The sequence below is a fragment of the Molothrus ater genome, chromosome 25 (genome assembly GCF_012460135.2).
Source record: "Molothrus ater isolate BHLD 08-10-18 breed brown headed cowbird chromosome 25, BPBGC_Mater_1.1, whole genome shotgun sequence".
Classification (NCBI taxonomy): Eukaryota; Metazoa; Chordata; class Aves; order Passeriformes; family Icteridae; genus Molothrus; species Molothrus ater.
The window spans coordinates 438,717-459,234 of NC_050502.2; the positions used below are offsets into that span (position 1 = coordinate 438,717).

The following is a 20,518-nucleotide window of genomic DNA, read 5'->3' on the forward strand; positions in this document are numbered from 1 at the left end:
AGGTGGCTCTGCTTTAGTGGTTGCAATGTTTGTGGGGAGAGCCCAGGCTGGCCCTGCTGGGCTGTGCTAGCAAGTGGAGCAGAGGTGCCAAGTCCTTCGGCTCAGCCTTGGCACAGGAAGTGCCCAGTCTTGTGGCTTCTGTGCTTGGAAGAGTCTTGGTTCCTTCCCATGGAGTGGCACCATGTCAGCAGGTGAGGTGGGGGTCATGTGTCAGCCTGGGGGCACTGGGGGAATCAGGGACATGCTTGGGATGAGGAGGAGACTCCTGTAAGGCTTCCCCTCTCCACCCTTGCCCTCCCACTTTGAATCTTGTGAGCAGCAGTTTTATGGCAAGAGCAGCTGAGGGTTCTTTAGGGACCTGGCTCTGTGTTGGGAGGGGGTTTGATCCCTGCATCCTGATACACCTGGGGCAGCTCCCAAGTGTCCTGGAGCTCCAAGTACCTTGGTGCCAGGAGCATCTCCATGCATGAGGTGACAGCTCTAGAATGACATTTTTAGATATAAGTGGAATTCAGGGAGCTCATTGAGTTTTAACAGCAGTGAGTGGGAAAGGGTTGATCTGGACAATGTAGCCTCTGCTACTGTCCTTCAAGGGCAGCAGGTAAGTCTGCAAGGGAAGAGGGTGGAAGGGTTGAACATGCCCTTTACAAATCACGTGTTTCCTTTCATCAGCATTAAGTGGGTGCAGAACTGTTGCTTGGAAAGTCCCTCCCTGGAGTGTGAGTGGTTTCCTCGAATCAGAATCAGTCTGGTGGTTTGTCAAGTCCAGCCTTTAACCGAACACCTCCGTGCTCACTTACCCATGTAAACAAGAGATTCCTGCTCTCAGTCCTCAGGGGTTTAAGATTAGGTCACTCCACATAATTTGTTACTAATACTTGAGACTGGAGAAGAGCCAAAGCCTTTAAAAGGCTGTGCAGAACCAGACTTCCATGTGCAAAGCTAAAGCCCGTTGCTGTTCAAGAAATGCAATAGGACACCTTTTTCTGAGCTTTTCACTCCCTGGAAGTTAGGATGCCTCCAGCCAAGAAAAAATTTCATTTCTCTGCTGATGTAGGTTCAGTGATATCAGGGAACAGTCACTGCTAGCAATCCAAGCCCTCTAAAGGGCTCCTATGGCTCTGGCTTTGGTGACAGACAATGGAATAAACAACCTTTCCACCTGCCTTGTTTGTGGCCATGGGTCACCTCAGATGTGCCTGTGGGGTTGAGAATGAGGACAGAGGCTTTGTGGGCTCAGCCTGATCTCATGATGGGGCCCTTTCTGTTGTGTTGAGAAGACACTCAGGAGGGAGAACTTCTGCAGCAGCAGCACCTGGGAATGAGAACACGCCCTGCTAAAACAATAAAGTTCTGCTCTGCAGGTTTTCCTCTCAGTTTGTAAAGAGAAGCTGGAAATTTCCACTGGGTGTTGTGTTGGCTCTTTAAGAACTGCTGAAAGAGTTCCCTTGCTCTGATAAGGAGTTTAACACAGGAAAAGGGCAGGTCAGGACACCTCAGGGCCTCTTTCCGTGTCACCAAAGCGTCAGCTTTGTTTCAAAGCACAATTTTCCTCTTCCCATCCTTCCCAGCTTGCCCAAGGTACCTCCAGTGCTGCTGTGACCTAGCTGTGAGTGTGGAATGGAGCTGCAGAGGAGTTTAATCATTTCCAGAGGGTGAGGACTACAGCAGTTCAGAGGTTATGGCCAGGTGGGCTGGGAGTAGGGTGGGAGCAGGGGCTGTTCCTGCCCTGGAGCAGTGGGAAGCACTGGGCTGTCACCCCTGTGCTGGCTCCAGCAGGGCGAACCCTCCCAGGACTGTTTGCTGGCACCGAGGCCACTGGCAGAGGGTGACACATGCCAGAGCATGAAATTATCTTCCCCAGAGCAGCTGCATAGCAGGGATTGAGTCCCAAATCAGCAGCGGGGGCTGAGCTGCCTGCCGGCCGAGCCCCGAGTTGTTTGGATGGTGTGAGTTGGCCAGTGCTCTGCTGGGAACTATGTTAACAATTTAGCAGAATAAATGAGCTCTTTCCAATTCAGGGAAACATTTCTTGGCGCTGTTTTATTTACTGTTGTAGGCTTGGATCAAGTGTTGGGCAAATCTTGAGCAGGAAGAAGGGTTTAAAAATACACGGTGGGTTATGCTGATGTGCTGCAATGTGACCCAGCCCCAGTGTCCCTGCTCCCAGCAGCTCTAGCTGAGCCTTGCCAGGGTGTCCCCAGCAAACAGTCTGTCCACCCTTTGGGCATTAAAGGGAGGGTATTAAAGCCAGAACTGAACAAATACCTATAAAAAAAGGAGAGTGACTTTTTACACAAGGAAACAGTGATACAACAAGGAGGAATTGATTTAAACTAAAATAGGAGGTTTTTAGATGGCACGTTAGGAAGAAACTCCTCTCTGTGAGGGTGGTGAGGCCCCAGCACAGGGTGCCCAGAGCAGCTGTGGCTGCCCCTGGATCCCTGGAAGTGTCCAAGGCCAGGCTGGATGGGGCTTGGAGCAGCCTGGGATGGTGGAAGGTGTCCCTGCCATGGCAGGGGGTGGGACTGGGTGATCATTAACATCCCTTCCAACACAAACCATTCTTGTACTTCATGATTCTAAGGCAGCTGCCCTTCTGAAGCTGAAGTAAACCCTAGCCTAGCAGCTGGAGCACTGACTGCATTTGAAAATTTATATATTTTTTGATTTAAGGATGCATTTTTGTTTATCTGTTTTCAGCAGTTGAGGAATAAATAACTTTCTGTCAGTTTTTTCTCCAGAAGGAATTGAGCAATCACACAGTCCAGTCCCTTGGGTGATTTGTAACTGTTTCCAAAAGAACTACTTCCAAAACGATGACCACTTCCCAATTTCTCAATGAGATGGTGTTTGGTTTCACAAACAAAAGGTTTGACATCTCCTCACAACATAATGAACAAGCAAGAGAAGAGTGAGGCAAGTGGCCTTTTCCAAAGGGATTGTTTGTGATATGTACCCTTGATTTTCCACACCATTTTCTGCTGTCAGTTGAACTTTGAAAAATAAATATGATAAAAAAACCCCAGAAAAAAACCACTAACCTTTAATTTCCTGTAGTTAACCCTGTACTCTCTCCACCCATGAGGGGGAACTTGTGGAGCCAGAGAAGACACCTCCAGTGCCAAAAATCCCCTTTTTTCCTAACAAATAATTCCTGCTCCCCCTCCAAACACATGTGGAGGCTGAACAACAAATTGACAATTTGATTTCAGCAGGGCTGGAGATTTTCACTGCTGTTTGTGCCCTATGTCCAGCTGTGTTTCTGTCAGATTTGTGCCTGACTGGACAAAGGGTTCAAAAATAGATATCCTTTATCTCTCTTGTTTGGGTGGATGTTGCCCAGCTCTGAGAGTAAAAGCCAACTGGCAGCCTGGTGGATTTCAGTTCTTGTGCTAAATCCCCCGCTGGGGCTTCCAGTAGCACTGCAGAAATTGTATTAAACTGATTTGGAGCCAGGGGAGGAGGCATCAAGGTGGTCAGAGGGATGAGGCAGCTCTGCTGTGAGGAGAGGCTGAGAATTGGTGTTGCTCAGTCTGGAGAAGAGAACCTTTGAGGTGACCTAAATGTGTGCTTTCAGTACCTGAAGGAACCACAAGAAGGATGGAGAGAGACTGGGACAAGGCCCTGGAGTGACAGGGCAAGGGGAATGGATTCCCATTGGCAGAGGGCAGGGTTAGATGGGATATTGGGGAGAAAGTGTTTCCTGTGAGGGTGGGGAGGCCCTGGCACAACAGAGCAGCTGTGGCTGCCCCTGGATCCCTGGAAGCGTCCAAGGCTGGGCTGGATGGGGCTTGGAGCAACCTGGGCTAGTGGAAGGTGTGGAAGTTGTGCTCATGGCAGGGGGTGGAACTGGGTGATCATGAACATCCCTTCCATCCCAAAACAGTCTGAGGTTCCATGATTCCAGGATATTTTTGATATTTTGATGCCTGGTGCGTACCAAGTGATGTGACAGCCTGGCTGTAACATCCCAGAGAGGAGAAGAATGAAGCTCTGCCTTCATTCTCAGCCTTTGCTGGGAGAAGTACCTGGGGTGAGTTTCTGTGGATGGGACCAGTCAGATCTGCAGCCCCAGCCCAGCCTCCCTTGCTGCAATATTTATTTCCTGGGTGAGTGCGTTCAGAAAGGAGAACTGTCATTTAGCTTTAATCTGCTGCTGGCCTCACATTTCAGAGAGGAATTGCGAGTTTTAAGAGAAGTTGGCACCAAAATCAGACCCAAGGAGGATGGTGACACATTTTACTCTGGGATGGAACAAATCCTTCCTCCCTCCCTAAAATTGTTGATCAGCTGTTTCCCCTTGACACCCCACAGCCATGTGGCCTTCACAGTTTGCTCCAGCACAAATAAATAACCTGCTGGAAATGAGTATTTTTGTTTCCTTGGAAAGCCAGACTTGGCTCTATGTGGCACCAGTGATGCAGCAGCTGCAAGAAAGGAAACCACTAACACCATCCCCCCCCTCCCCACCACCTGCTCCTGCTGGTGTTCAACAATGGCTTAATAAAACAATATAAATTAAAACAATATAAACCGGTTGTTAATAACAAACCCTCAGGAACTGTGCAATGAATGGGATGTTCCTTATTTGCAAACCCCTGGTTTGTTTTAATGAGAAGTAACACTATTTCCTACTCATCCCTTTTTTTTCTCCCTTCTAATAATTACTCCAAACCCCTGCTGTCCTGCAGCCAGCCCTGGCTGCCCTCGCTCTGTGTGAGATGTTGGGGGGACAAGAACTGTGCAGGGCCAAGCACTGGGAGTCACAGTCTGTCCCTGGAGCGACCAAGAGTGGGAAGGAAATCCCAGCCTGGCGCTGGTTCTGTGCAAAGAGTTTTCCAGTGCAATGATGCCCTGAGAAAGAAAGGGTGCTCAGTGCTGCCCAGACAGCTCAGGAGTCCCAGGTGGGCAGGAACAGAGTCCAGTGTGGTGCTGCTGGCAGGGATGTGTCAATCCCATTCCTGCTCCCCTTCTCCCACTCTGGACTTCAGGAGTCCCTTCTGTGCTTCTTCTGTTCATGGTACTCTATTATTTTCTTCTGGAAATATGCTGTGGAGGAAAAAAGGTCATGGGTGAGGTGCTGGTGTTTGGAATGGGGGATACAAGGCTGCCCAGCCTGAATCCTGGGAAGTGTTTGTGTCCCAAGCCATCCTGCATTACGGACACCTGCACCCACAGAGGACCTGGGGCCACTGTGGAAATGAAGTGCCCAAGGCAGGTTGGATGGAGCTTGGAGCAACCTGGGATTGTGGAAGGTGTCCCTGCCCATGGTGGGGGGGGGGGGGGACAAGATGCCCTTTAAAGGTCCCTCCAACCCAGTTGGTTGGAATTTTGGGATTCTGTAAGTCTATGAAATGGGGGTGGTTGCAATGCCACCCATCTCTCTCACCCAAAATAGGCTTTATTATGCTGGGTTAGCCAGAGGTTTTAACCCATGTGTTCACTCCTGTTCAGTTTTGTGTTTCCCACCAGCAAGGAAGGGAGAAAGCAGCAGACCCAGCAAAACACCAGAATGGTGATGTAGACTAGGAATACAATAAGAAAACAGGCACTGTGCTGTCCCTCTATTTCTCCCAGGTTTGCCCCATAAGGTCTGACATAAAAGGGCAGAGAAGCAGCACCTGAGGCAGTACCAGCAGGAGTCCCCCAGGTGGGGTGGAAGATCCCAGCCCAGGATGTCTCCATCCAGAAATATAGTTTTTGGGTGGTTTGCTCCACCTCCACTGCCCATTTGTCCGTGTGCCAGGCTGGGAGGAGGCTCAGCTCTGCCCTGTGCCCTGTAAATCCCTGGGAAGGGGGAAGGACCAGCCCTGCTGCCACGGAGTTAGGGGCTGAGCTGAGTCAGGCTCCTGGCAGTTGCTGCTGTGCCCAAGCCAAATGTTGGTGCTGCTGCCACTTGTTTGCCTCAACACAGAGCTCTCAGTGAGCCAGCCCCAGCTCCAGGTGAGTGATAAGATCTAAAATGAATCATAGAGTCCAGAATCCCACGCTGGTTTGAGTTGGAAGGGTAATCCAGTTTCAAACTCTGCCCCGGGCAGAGACACCTTCCACTAGGTCAGTTTGCTCCAAGCCCCATCCAAAGTAGTCTTAGACACTTCCAGGGATGGAGAGTCACAAATGAGGATTTTTTTTTGCTTGACAGGTATGGAGAAATGAGGCCATTGAGAGCAAACAGGATCTGCTCAGTGCCCTGAGCACCCTCAGCTCAGGCTGCATCCCACCCCTCACCAGGCACAAGGCATCTCTGCCCCTAAACCAACCAGCCCAGGGTTCCACAGAGCCCACCCGACAGGGGAGGGATGAGAAATGGGACCATTACCTTCCTGGGGGATCCTGCTCTTCTCTGCTTCCTCAATAAATAGGGAAAACATGTTTGTCTTCACAAACTTCTTCAGGAGCCGGCGGCAGCTCTTGGAGGCGATGGCCTTGCAGAAGTTTCGTTCCTGGAAGCTGCCAGAGCCACTCCTGCCCCACTTGATGTGGGAGCCGTAGTGCCCCACCAGGCGCACAAAGAACTGCACGAAGGCCTCTGACACCAGGGCGTTCACCTGCTCTGAGGCTGAGGGGACACAGAGCACGAGAGGTGGGGATGAGACCTCTGAACACACAGCATGGCCTTCTGTTAACCTGGCCTGTGTCTGCATCCCCAGGAGTTACTTGCTTAGAGCCTTCCTCTGCCACTAATCAAGGATCAGACTAATTTTGCTGAGGGAACCCTGGCTTTTCAGGGTGGCAGCATCTTAATGTTCTAAATATTAGCAAAAATCCATTTTTCCAGCAGAATTATCTGTTCCTGCTCTCATGTTTAAAAGGACAGAGGAAAACCCAAGGGATTACCCCTGGAAATAGGGGCAGAAACATCCCAGACCAGGTGACTTTAGGAAGATCCCTTGGCTGAAGTCTCTAGGTCAGGGCTCTTTTACCATCACAGACATCCTTACTGTGCACGTTGTTGTTGTTGTTGTGCCTGTTCAGAGATATCAGCATCTCGTTCTGCAGCTTTCCAGGCAGGATCTCCTCCTCATCCCCCACCTGAAAGGCAATGAGGCTGTGAAGCACTGGAGAGAATCCAACTCAGCCATGGGTTGGTGCAGGCCATCAGAGGGGCTTTCAAAGCTCATTAATTAATCATCATCACAATGTTCTGCAGAGATGTGGGTGTGGGATATCCAGTGCATGGACCCTGCTGTTCTGGCTCAAAGGCCAGGGGCGGTGGCTGTAGACATCCCCACTTGGGATGTTCCCCCTGGGAGGGTGCCACTGAAGATGGCTCTGCCCCCAAAATCATGGAACCACAAAATCCCAGAGAGGTTTGGGTTAGAAAGGACCTTAAAGCTCATCCCATTCCACCCTCTGCCATGGGCAGGGACATTTTCCACTAGACTACATTGCTCCAAGCTCTAGCCAGCTTAGCCCTGGACACTTTCAGGGATCCAGGGGCAGCCACAGCTTCTGTGGGCAATCTGGGCAAGGGCTTCACCACCTTCACAGGGAAGAATTCCTTCCCAAAATCCCATCTAACCCTGCCCTCTGGCAGTTTAAAGCCATTTAAAAATGTGGAAGCTGCCAGGTAGCTGACACAAAGGAGAAAAGACCCTTCCTGGGGGGGTTATCTTGGCCGCCCCCAGCCCCACACCCACGCAGGGAGGACCTACCGCCCGGATGATCTTCCCTTCACAGAGATCAACTATGAGAGCCTGAAAGAGAGCAGGGAGTGAGCGGGTTTAGCCCTGCCAAGGCACCTGGGCTTCCTCCCACCCATTTTGGGATGGGACTGGTGTGTCACCAGCCCGTGATGGTGGCAGGAGAGGGATCAGCCCCTGTCTGCAGGAGGGACCTGGGCAAGGGGGATCAGGGCATTTCCCACAAGGACAATTTTTGCTGCAGGTTTGGTGGCTTGTCCCCACAGAGCTTTCCTCTGCTTCAAGACTGGGATTTCCCCAAAAGCAGCTCCTGGAGCACAGGGGCAGGGCAGCTCCCAGGAGAATGTGGAGGTAACACCCCAAGTGCCAACAGGAGGGGACATGGAGGACACCCTCATTTCCAGCCTCCCTGGATAGGAAAAGGGCACAATCAGAGCCCCAGGGCCAAGCCAGACCTGGGGACATGGATGAACTGATGGCTCCACCCAGTTGCCCTCCCCTCAAGATGAAATACCTCCTCCATTGGCTGCTCCAGGACCCGCTGCAGGTGCCGCATCTGGATGCCGACCATGAAGGGTGTGGGGCAGCACACGGTGTCCAGCAGGCACTCGGGGAGCACGGGGATGTAGGTGTGAGCCCAGGTGAAGGGGTACAGGAGAGCAGCCACGGCGTGGATACACTGGGACAGGACACTGTGGGACAGGCAGCCAGCAGTGATACCATGGCAGGGAGGAGGGAACATCCCACCTCCAGCTCTGCTGTGCCCTGTGCCACTTCAAGGGCATTTTTATAACCAAGAGATCAGGACCCACCTCAGCTCCTCAGCCAGGAAGATGAGCCGTCGCTCCAACATGGCAGAGGCGAAGATGTGCAGGATGAGGTGAGGGCTGAGTCGCTGGAGCAGAGCCTGGAACTCCACGTGCTCCAGGTGGGCATCCACAGGCCGTGTGAGCTCAATGAGCTGCCAAGGAAGAGCCAATGAACCCCAGCTTAGGAGGGGCAATACTCCCCCGTCCTGCCCTGGCCTCCTGAGAAGGTGATTTGGAAGCAATTCATGACCCAGTGTGGCAGCATCTGCACCGTGTCCATGTAGAAGGAACAAAACTCCATTTCACCCTGCCAGGAGATTCAGCCTGTGCAGCACTGAGAGCTCAGGGAAGCCATCAGTGATGAGCACTGTGGGGCTCTTTATTTGGGCACTGGATTTTTAACCCAAATGCCTCTTTCCTCCAGTGCTCCCAAGTCCCTGGCAGAGGGTGGCAGGGACATGTCCCATCTCAGTGTCTGAGAGGTCATCTGTGAGCTGCCAGGAAAGGGAGGAGTGGGGAGGGCATGACTCCTACAAATGCCACAAAACCTTCCTCTACAGTCTCTCTGGCAGGGTGACCCTGGCAATTCCTGGCTAAGATGCCCCAAAAGTGAGGAACCTAATAGATGTTTGCAGGCAGGCTGGCTACTCAGCTGCATTTGCCCACGAGCCTCCCAATTCCATCAATCCCCATGGCAGCCAGACCTGGTGAGTACTGAAGGGTTAACAGGACTGTGCAGCTCATGACACAGTCCTGGCCCTTCTCCCCATCCTTCAGGATGAAAATCCCCTTCTCCACATGCTTTCCCACCAAAGCAGCATCTTCCCAGCCAGCAGCATCAGGCTTGGCTGGGCTCCACAGCCCCTTTCCATCACAAATCCTGCCCCATTCCCCCCTCAGCCCATGCGGTACCCAGAATTTATTTCCCCTCCTTTCCTGGTCTCAGTGATCTCCTTGCTCCAGACCCTGCCCAGAGCCCCAGAGTGCAGCTCTTTCGAAGAACATCCTCATTCCTCCTCCCTCTGGCAGCCCAGGCTGTGCTTCCAACCATGGCCCTGGGACAGAGCATTGAGCAACCTGCAAAGTCTTGCACAAGCTCCCTGGATTAAGAAATCGCGTAGATCACCAGCTGCTAAATTGCTCTAGAGAGCAGGGATCCTGCTTTCAGGCCTTCCCTGGCCCATCCACAGGATGCTCAGTATTGAGGAATTTTGCCCAGTGCCAGAGTGGATTTTACCTATTTTTCCAGTTTGGCTTTGCCACAAGAAAAGAAAAAGCAAATTAAAAAGCTCTGCTGTGCGAGTCTGGGCTGTGTGTGGGTGCAATGAGATCATCTCATCCATGCCTGGATCAGATCTTTTCTCTACATGAGAAGACTGGGCTTGTCACACACCTGCACCTGCCTGGGGGCTAAACCAGGCAGGAATCAAGACTGGGAGTTGAGTAGAGTGGTATGGAGAAGGGTATAATCATGCAATCATGGAATCATCAGGGCTGGAAAAGCCCTCTAAGAGCCCTCTAAGATCATGAACTCCATGTTCACCACCAACCCCATGCCCAAGTGCCACATTCACGTGTGTTTTGAACACTTCTAGGGATGGTGATTCCGCCACTGTGCTGGACAGGCGGTGCCAGTGCCTGACCACCTCTTTTGGGAAGAAATTTGCAGCCCAAGACAGCCCTGGCACCACTGTGCTCCCCAACCTGCCCGAGGAGCAGGCGCTGGCTCAGGAGCAGCTCCCAGCCCCTGGCACAACATCCTGCTCTGGCATCAGAGCAAGGCAAGTCCCAACACAGTATATGGAGAGGTTTTTGTGCAGCAGTTCCAGCTTCAGGCTGGGGGAGCTGCAGAGGTTGCAAAGGGGGATGGGCTCCATCCTCATCCTCACTGCTCTCTTCCTGGATCAGGAGAGAGGTAACTCCCATCTTCCCAAGCAATGAGGCCCCTGGCAGCCTGACCCACCCTGCCCTGCTGTGGTCAGCACCCCTGGGTGCTGCAGGGCTGGAGGATGCTCCCAGGTGTAGACCAGGAGGTGCCCCCGGGTCCCCCACCAACCTCTGTGCCTGACTCGGGGATGAAGCTTTTGATGGTGACAGTTTTCCCTGGGGCGGGGAAGGGCGATTCCCGCAGGCCCTGCATGAAGGGGTAGATCACTGCCATGGAGATCTGGCGCCTCTTCTCCACCTCGTCCAGGATCTGGGTGAGAAAGACGTGAGCTGGAAATCCCCAGCAGATAAAGGAGCAGTTGCCAGGGCCACCACTGGGCCAGAGCCACCACATCCCTACCTTGGAGAAGAGCCCAAAGCAGCCCAGGCAGCTGATGATGCAGAAAACCTCGGGGAGTCGGACACCACGCCCGGATGGCTGGAAGAGAGTGGGAAAAGGATTTGAGCATCTCCCAGCCCCCTGCACCAAACTCTCCAAAAGGGATCCTCACTTGCTCCCCTCAAGTTCCCAGTCACTCACTGGGAGATTTTCAAAGCTATGGCCTAGGCCAGTGATGGAGCTGATGCTGGAAAAGCAGGGGGTGCCCAGAGGAGGTGATTTGGGTGCCTAAGCTGTTAATTATTTTGGTGCAAAGTCCTTTGGCATATTTGCAAACTGTCCTCACACCCAGGCACACATTCTCCAAGACACCCTGCCCCACCATCCTTGGGGTTAATCCTGCCTCCTGCTGCAACAGGGGCCACTGGGATGAGTTCTTTGGGTTTTTTTTCCCTTTCCAGTTGGATTATCCTGTGTCTGTTTGCTCTTTTCAGCCCTCCAGACATCCAGTTCCAACAGCCTGAGCTCATCCCTGGATGCTGAAATGGGAAGGTGCACCAGGATGAAGGTGTGGTGGATCCAGCTGCTGCCCAGGCTGTGGCACAGGGATGTCCTCCTGGACTTATGTTCCTGTTCAAAGCAGCAGCCAGGGAAGACCATTGCATCTCAGAGCCCCTGAGCTGGTCAAACCCATGAGTTGAGAAACAGCCACTGCTCACATGCAGCTTTTGGGGATGGGGCTGAGGGCTCCTAGCTCCTTGGTACCTAGATGGCTGCACTGACATTCCCATCCTGATCCCAAGTGGGATTTGCAGCCATCCTGACCACTGCAGACATGGGAAAGGAGCCAGGGAAGCTGTGGAAGCCAGTGGGGAATCACAGAACTGTTAAGTTTGGAAAAGCCCTCCAAGATCTCCAAGTCCAAAAGCAGCCCAGCACCACCATATCCACCCCTAAACCGTATCCCCAGGTGCCACATCCACTTGGCTTTGTGAACATTCATTGTTTCCTCCATCCAACATCTGAGTTATGCCTCAGCAGAGAGCTTTAAAAACCCCTCTGGGTCCCCTCTTGCTGCTCCTCATCACTGTGGTCAAGGGCGGTGGCTTTCTGAGGAGCTGAACTCTGGGCCTGGCGGGAGGTGACATGTCCCCCGTGGGGGGGGGGGACAGTGACACCCCCAGCGGGTGAGGGGAGGGGAGGGCTCACCAGCAGCCGCCTGCAGTAGCCAATCTTCCTGCTGCCATCCACGTTTGTCAGGACAAAGGAAAAGGTTTCACTGCAAGGAGAGAAAACGTGGCGCTGGGATGAGCTGGGATGGACTGGGCTGGGCTGGGCTGCTCCTTCCAGCCCTCAGGAGTCCAACAGGGGTGGGGACCCCAGCCCAGACCCTGCAGTGGGGCAGGTACCTGGTGAACTCAGTGATAGGTGCCCAGTTGTTGCCGTCGGGGAAGCAGAAGAGGGGGATGGCTTGAAGGAGACGTTCCTCCTCCTCCTTCTGGCCCTTCAGCAAGTTCTCACGCTGGATGGAAGTGATGCCAAGAGTCAGGGAGATGGAGGGTCCCCATTGTCACCAGGAATGGGGTGGGATTCAGTGGAATGAGGTCTGTCCCAAAGCGACCCCTGCCTCTGAATGATGCAGAAGGGGCCTGCTCATGTCTGGACAAGCACCTCCCAAAAATCCAAATTTTGACTTTCACCCCATGGACAGTGAGGCAAAGCAGAGGGACCCTCTGCAAATGGGATCCCTTCCTGTGCCACCTCCCTGAGATGTGATTTCCCCACTGTGGTCTCCCTTTTTGGGACAGGAGGCCAGGGAGAGCCCCTGGAGTTTCCTCCTGGGGTGTGTGGCCCTGGGCTGGGATCATGGGGAGGGACAGATGGTCCCAGCAACCCCAACCCAGGGCAGGCAAAGCCCTGGGGTCTGAGACTGTGACTCAAGAGCATGGGGCACCTTTCTTCTTCCATAGCTTTAATGATGGGGAAGGAACAACACCCCTTTCTCCTCTAAATGTGGAAAACTAATCTTATCAGAAACACAGGACTAAATACCTTTGGGAATTGGTAGGTTATCTTGGGTTCATAACGTCCATCTGGCATCTTCTTCAGTGACACCACCACCAGGTACTCAAAGAAGAACTGTCCAGCAGAGTAGAAGACTGAGCTCCGCTCCCCCTGCTTCCCCTGTGGTACCTGTGGGGGGGTGTTTTCTGCAGCAGAGGCCCCATCTTTTCCTTCTGAAGCCAAAAAGATCCCAAAAAAAATCTGATCAGAGTGCAATGAAAGGTCTGAGGGCAAGGGAGGAGTTGCAGAGTTACATGTGAACTGGCTGAAGGGAACCAGGTCCTGGTGCCCAGGACTTTTGGCCCCCAAAAATGGGGACATGAAAAGGAAAGAGAAATGGTTTTTATGAGTCTTTTAGGGAAAATCCTGACACCTCCAGCCTTCCTTTGCCCCAGCCCAGTGAGGGCAGAAGGATGCCCAGAGCAAAGCAGACACAAGGAATGAGGAGAGCAGATGGGCTCTGCATTAAGCATCGGCAGGGAGGTGTGGGAATGTGTTTATAGCAATTAATTTAATTCTCTTAGGAGAAGTAAGCAGCAACAAGTAAACAGCCCAGATCTTGTTTGAGCACCTCCTAAAGCTCCAGTCAGATGAATCCCAGCCTCTCCCTGCCAGGTGTCCTGGGAACTGCTGATTGCAAATGAGCTACTGGAGGGTTTTCCCTAAACCAAAGCAAAGCAGTTCCTGGAGATTACACCCCAGTTCTTGTTGGGCTGGTTGGGGAGGGCAGCTGGGAAGCATCAGCAGGCACACCCTGAACAACCAGGAATAGGAGGGAAAAGAGCCCCATCCAGCATCTCCAAGGGCCCTGGGATGACCACAGTGGGACAGTGAGATCCGAGGACTGGAAAGGAGTTGAATGCTGGACAGAGGCTGCAGCCAGGCCAGGCCACAGCTCTTCCCTCTACCAGAGGCCACTTCTGCCTCCCTTTATACCTTGTTTCCTTGTTCTTGGTACAGAAACTGCCCCATCTCTGATTATGGTGGGGAGCTGGAGCAGAAAAGTTGAGCTGCTTTTTTAGGAACATCAAGGAAAATAAATTTGTGGCTGGATGAGATTACTGGCTCTTGCAGTTTGTCCCCAGACCCCAGAGTTTGTCCCTGAGCTCTTCTAGTTGTGCCACAGCTGGTTAGGGCAAGGCATGGCTGTGATCAGCTATTGCCATTATCCTTCTCCATGTATGGCATCCTCCTCCAAAAGCAGTGCTGGTGGACATCCTGCCCACATGTCCTCCAGCTCCAGAGCTGCCTCCTTTAGTCTGGAATCACCTCTCCAGCCTTTGTTCCAGGTCACTGGGAGCTGATGGGAACAGAAGGCTCATAGGAGGAGGTGACGCTCATGGTCTCATCACAGGATGTTACTTCCCAGGGACCAGAAATTCCTTTCCCATCTTGGGGTGAGGGGATGCTCAAAGCCACCCCTTTGTGCACCCTGGGGCTGCCCCACCTCCACATACAAAATCCTTCCCCTTTGGCAAGGTGAAATTCATCCCGAAGGGGACCCTCTGCAGCAGGTGAAGGATGAGACCTGGCTGAGGATTCCTCTGGTTTATCCTCATTGGGGATCATCCTGGACCTGCCCAATGAGGTGCTCCAGGCCAGGAAAAAGGTTCACAAGATGTGCATTGCTTCTCCTGCTCTTCCTTGGGGTGCTCCAGCAATGGCTTTGGTCTGCTCCCAGCTGTGGCCCAGGCAGGGGGTTCTTGTTGGGGGGACCCCAGGGAAGAAGGCTGTGTCATGGGAGGGCTGCTGGTGTCCCCCATCCACGCTGGACACTGGCATTGGCTGTTTTCCCATCACCAGGGCAAGATGAAAGTGCAGTTAACTCCTGCCAATCCAGTCTCATTCTGATTTCATAGAAGGACAGATCTGCTCTTCAGCAAGGACTGCATTTGCATTTTGTCCATGGGGTTTAGAAGCAAACAAGCCAAACCTGCTGCTCTGGAGAGCCTGGCCTTGCCAGGCTACAACTCTGCCTCTCTCACGTGGAAGTGTGGATCCCCCAGCAGTGCCAGGTCTGGCTGTAAAGCCCTCACTGGCAGAGCCTAAATCCCTCCAAGACCTCAACTCCCATCCCTGGGCTGGAAGATGAGCTCCAGGGATGTAAGGAGTGAACTGTGAGGCAGGCTGAATGTGGCATCAGAGATCCCTGCGCTGTCTCAGAGCGGCAGGGCTCACAGTGTCTCCCGGGAACATAAGCCAGGGTCACAAGAGCCAATGACTCTCCCATAGCCCGTGTCAGGAAGATTCGGAGAGCACCCCAGCCCCCCAGCAGTGGGTGGGAGTATCCCCTACGAGGAAGGGAAGGAGGCGGGTGGCCAGGGGTGCTCTCGCAACTCCCGGATGGAAAGTGGCTGCCGGTGACGTGGATCTTCACCTTCCATCCACCGGGCACGGAGAGGGCAAAGGCTGCCGTGGGCTTTCCTTATCGCCGAGGGCTGCGCTCAGCCCCGCTCTGCCTGTGGCACAACCGGTTTCTTTCCTCCCAGAAATCTCCCGACCTCTGGCGTGCCAAGGTTTCCCGACCTGGTTTGCGGGGGAGCTCAGCCTCCCGTGCCGCCCAGCTGCCCACCCGCCCCAGCGGAGAGGAAACGGCTTTGGCTTAGCGAACCTCGGGCAGCACCGAGTCTTGCGGAGCCGGAGCCAGCACAAAACAGACGGGGAAGGGAGCGCAGTAAACCCCCCCCCAATCCATGGATTGCTCCAACCTGCTTTGTTCTGCCTTGAGATACGGCAACCAGAAAACTCTGATGATCCTTTCGGTATCTCGGAAAAGATCACAAATCCCAAAGGACCAATTTCTGCAGCGCCTTCTGAAGGCTCTGCAACACCCAGCTGTCCTGAGGGGCACCGTTTCCCTCGTGGGTCCCCCTCACGGCTGTCCCAGATGCCACGGCATGCCCTGCGATCCCCGTTCAGCGGGGATGTGGGGAGACAGGGGATCTGTGGGGCTGGGGATCCCTGCGGCTGGCTGGGGTGGGCTCAGCTGGGAAGGGGTGGGTTCCCGGGAGATGGGGTGCAGCTCTCGGGATGGGCTGAACCCCCGAGAACGGAGCAAGAGATGCGGCGAGTCCCGAGGCAGCCGGCCCGAGCTGTGCTCCGTGGGGTGGGGAGCGAACGGGCAGGGCTGGAGGGACCGAGCCGCTGCCGCCGTTCCCCCGGCGCTGCCCGGGACCGTCCCCGCTCCGCCGGCAGCCGTCGGCTCCCGCAGCCGCGGCACCGGGGATGGACCTGTCCTGACACCGACACCGACACCGGCACCGGCACCGGCACCTCCCGGAGCCCCTCCCGCCCCTCACCTCTGCGGCCGGCGCGCCGCAGGCTCCGTCGCAAGAAGTTGCCAATGGAAGCCATGGTGGCCCCGGCGCGGTCCCGGTGCAGCCCCGGCCCGGCCCGGCCCGGCGCGGAGGGCTCGGCTTCCGCCCGCCGCGCTTTCGCTTTGCCGGGGGAGGAGGGACGGCACGGGGCGGAGAGGAGGAGGAGCGGGGAACCGGGCAACACCTGGCACCGGTCGGGCACGGGAGACTCGTCCGGGGAGAGCGGGCACTGGGGACGGGGTAGTCCGGGAAACCGGGAGAAACGGGCATGGGGGCCCGGGAGCATCGGGAATGAGGGGAGCAGGGAGCCTAGGATGTCAGGAGGATCCGGGAGTACGGGACATGGGGGTAAGGGAAGAACTGAGAATGAGAGTCCTTGGGGAGGACGAGTCGGAGCGCCTGGCACGGAGGTCCTGGGAGGAACCTGGATGCAGGGGTCCTGGGAGCCTCGGGAAGAGCAGGAGCGCCGGGCACAGGGGTACAGGCAGCACTGGGATCTGTGTCTGAGCAGGCACGATGGCCGTGGAGGCAGTGGGAATGGGGGAGCTGGGAACACCCCAGTTATAAGATGCCAGGAGGAGCCAGACATGGGACATCCAGGAGAATCGGGCTTGGGGACACCCGGAGCACCGGACACAGAAGGAGCTGAGCATCCCCTCAAACGGGGCTGGCCATTCTAGTGGGGAGCCGGCCTAGGCTGGGGCACAGGGTGGGAATCGGGGCATGGACACCTGGAACAAGGTTTGCCCTGCATCACAGAGGACAGAACACTCATTCCCCAGTGCTACAGCATTGCCCAAACCCTGCTCCTGCCTCCCGGCCTCCTCCAAGCCCTTTTTTCTCTGGGACCCCACCAGTGCCAGGACCAGTGCCCAGCGCAGCCTCTGCGGGGTCGGAGATGGCACTGACCCCTCCAGTGTACAGATGTGTCTCAGATGTGTCTCCAGGGTACAGATGTTTGGTGTCTCTCACTCTGCAGCCAGCCCATCACCCGCTCCGGTGACTCCACCGTGCTTTAATCCCCTGACGTGGGCTGCGAGCTCGTCCTGACCACTCAGGCATGGCAGCTGGGGTGTGCTTTACCTTGGGCTGGCGTTTCCTCACTGGTCAGAGATTTATCCTCCCTCCCAGAGGTACTGAGAGGTGCTGTGTCCAGGTCTGGGGCTGAGGCCAGTTGCCTTCTGCATTCATTGCAGGAAGGAAGAGCAGTGTCCTGGTGCTGCGATCCGGGGGTTTCCCTGTCTTGGGCATGCCGGGACACTGTGGAGCTGCTCGGCTTTGCTGGGTGGTTTCACTGCTCTGCACACACCAACAGGGAATGTCCCTTAAAAAACAATGATATCTTTAAAAGAAAAATCCTGGTTTCCCATTCTCAGCCTATCCATCTGTATTTCCTCTGCTGTTTTTGGGTAGTCCTTATGCAGTAACTAAGATCCATTCCAAACCAAACAATTCTCTGATCCAAAAATTGAAGTAATGAATATCTTCTATGATCTTAATTAAACATGCAGAGGGACCTTGGGCACAGCTATGGGTTATCAGACTGCAGGTGTGACGAGCTGTGCACAGTTCTCAGCCCCAGTGCCGGCGTGAGGCCGTTTGTGGCTGTAGAGCAGATTCCCTACACCAAATGTCCTCATCTCTTTTATTTTGCAACATCTCCTCTTCCTCTGCCGAGTGTGGGCTGGAGCTTGAGGATGGGTTTGCAGCCGCCAGGAATGGCCTTCACCAGCTTGCAGAGGTGGTGGATGCTTCCAAAATTCATCCCCACCGGGACACGTGCCTCTGATTCAACCAGGATGCTGCCTCCTCATTGAGCTTATCAGGGAATTGCTGGTCCAGGAGTCATTTTTCTGGCTAATTTTGAGTGGGTGGGAAAGCATTTGTGCTTCTCGGAGGAGAGGACAGTGTGTTTGTTTGTGCACAGGGCTTGCTCCCAGGACAAATTCCCTCTTGGCACAAAGGGAAAAGAAAAAGTTAGGGGGTTTCCCCTCGATTTTGGAGAAATACGCCTGCTTCCTGGAAACTGGCGCCACCTTAGGAAAACAGCTGCTGCTTTCAGCCAGAAGAAAACCCCCGAAATGCTTTCATTTTATACCCATAAGCAGAATTTTTTTCCTGCTTTCTCCCTTTAAGGCAAGTCTCTGACTGAGATCCCGCCTCGATAACGCCGCGATTCCGCTCAGGCGGGAGTGAAAGCCGCGTTCCAGCCGCAGAACCTCCCGCTCCTGAGGAAACACTGTCCCTTTGTGCCATTGCACAATCCAGCAAACCTTGCGTTGCTGAGAGAGGTTGAACTTTTGAATATTCCCACTGAAAGCTCCTTTCTGCGGGAATCCGGCCGCCCATGGGGACAACAAACGGGCGCATTGTGGGATCCTGGAGCCACCGCGCTTCCCCCGCTCGCCGTCGCGCTGCTCTTCGGCCGCTGCCAAAGCCATTTCGCTTCCCTGATCAACCCCAGAGAGTTTTGTGTTTGGCTGCTTTTCCCTCCTTGAAGTCCCGGTGCTGCTGAATACGCGCTGGAATTCGGCTTTCTGCAGGCACGGTGTGCTCAGACTGCAAATACCCCGCCGGAGCGGGACGGGAGCGCTGGGAGGTGCCCGCACCGCCCTGGCGTGGCCTCATCGCTGCAGGGACCCTGCTTGCACCTCAGCTTCCTCCTCCTTCTCTGGGCTTGCAGCCCTCGCCTGAGCCCAGGGCATCCTCCCTCCTTCCCCATCCCCTCGCTGGGTGCCGCAGGAGCTCCGGGGCGGCCGCGCTGCTCCCACTTGGCACCCAGGCTGGGATCGGGGCTTAGAACCGGAGGGTGGAGTGCAGCCGCAGCATCGCCGGCAGGGAGGCCACCGAGGATGGTGGGGAACCCAATGCCCTCTTTTCCAGCCTTTCCATGCCAGGGAATTTCTCCCACTGGATGGCGGCATTAGAGCAAAGAAATCTCTCTGGGAGAGGTGACCTTCACTGGAGGGACTTTCCCCCCCTGGTTTTCTGGCTCCCGGGACGTTTGTGCTCGGGCTGAGGATGTGTGGGTTCAGCACACTCTTGTTTGCACTGCTCCTACCACTGATGCTTAGCTCTCTGCCCTGATCCATGCTCCATGGTCCCTTCCAGAACCCCAAAACAGGAAGCCATGGAGCATCCTCTGCCAGCTCCTCTTCCCTGTGGGTGCAGAGGGACCTGCTGGGGGCTCAGCTGGACTCACTTTGAGCCACAACCAGGTGCATAGCAGACCCAGACTAGGCAAGGAAAAGAGATGTCAGCCCTCATGGTACACCAAAATCACAATTTCTTAATAAGGCACATCCTTTATCTGCCCAAAGCCCTCCATGTTCTAATTGCTGGGGTGCAGAGACCCCCATGTGAAAGTCACACACCCAAAAATGGCCCATTTTTGCATGGAAAAAGATTTGGGCCCAATTTTTCCATGGTGGTTGCAGTGGAGGCTCCAAAGCTCCCAGGCACTGGAAAACAAAGACAGTCTGGCCACTTTTCCTTGCACCTCATGGTTTTAACCCCAAATATTTCAATCCACCTTTGGGATTTCATGGACATGGTGATGGGCAGAAAGGCTTGTGCAGTGCTGGGTGGGCAGGTTAGGTTCATGCTGGGCTGCAGCCCCTCTGCAAATACAGTGCAGGGCAAGTGCTCCAAGGCTGTTTTCTGGCCAAGGGGACATCTCAGCTTACAGGCTTCCAGCTGGGCTGGCATTGCTGTTGGCACATGGGAAACCACAGATCACAGAATCACAGGAGCCCCTGAGCTGGGAGGCACTCTCAGGGACCATCCATCCAACCCCTGCCCTGCACAGACCCCCCAACAATCCTACCTGGTGCCTGAGGGCATTGTCCAAACACTCCTGGAGCTCTGGCAGCCTCGGGGCTGTGCCCATTCCCTGGGGAGCCTGGGCAGTGCCAGCACCCTCTGGGGGAAGGACCTTTCCTGATACCCAGCCTGAGCCTGCCCTGACACAGCTCTGTGCTGCTGTTGCTGAATTATTTTGCCTGCGCCCTGAGGACAGTTCCATACAGCATCACAGGTGGGAGCTGTCCCACAATGCCAATAAGCAGGAACATTATTTTTAATATCAGCCTGTGTTCCTGTTGCACTTGACCTTGGCAGCTTTTTATTCTGTAATATTTCCACAAGGAACAGGAGCTCAACTGGCAATGTCCTTCTGACAAGCAACTTTTTCTGCTCTCCCTGATACAAACAGGAATGACCTGTGACCAACACAAATCTTTTTGAGAATTCAGTGACAGGAGCTCTAAACCTGAAATAAATCAGGGTGTTCACTCAAACAGCATGGATGGAAGAACAGCAGCAGTTGGGGTTTCAGTCCCACATTCCTCCCGAACTTTGATGGAATGCTGCTCTGGACTGAAGTGGTTTCTTCCATGGCATTCTCAACACAGACAG

The 20,518-nt window shown here is 54.4% G+C and overlaps 1 protein-coding gene across 1 annotated transcript; it reads right to left on the reverse strand.

Moving 5' to 3' along the window:
* Positions 1–4,521: 4,521 nt before the first annotated feature.
* Positions 4,522–18,543, reverse strand: DENND2D (DENN domain containing 2D). The gene is given in 14 exon segments (XM_036398623.2): positions 4,522–5,052; positions 6,323–6,562; positions 6,945–7,035; positions 7,659–7,700; positions 8,161–8,338; positions 8,459–8,607; positions 10,512–10,652; positions 10,743–10,820; positions 11,931–12,000; positions 12,131–12,243; positions 12,774–12,958; positions 16,085–16,447; positions 16,450–16,605; positions 18,252–18,543. Coding segments are annotated over 14 exon segments (2,160 nt in total). The 3' UTR covers positions 4,522–4,990.
* Between the last annotated feature and the right edge of the window lie 1,975 nt (positions 18,544–20,518).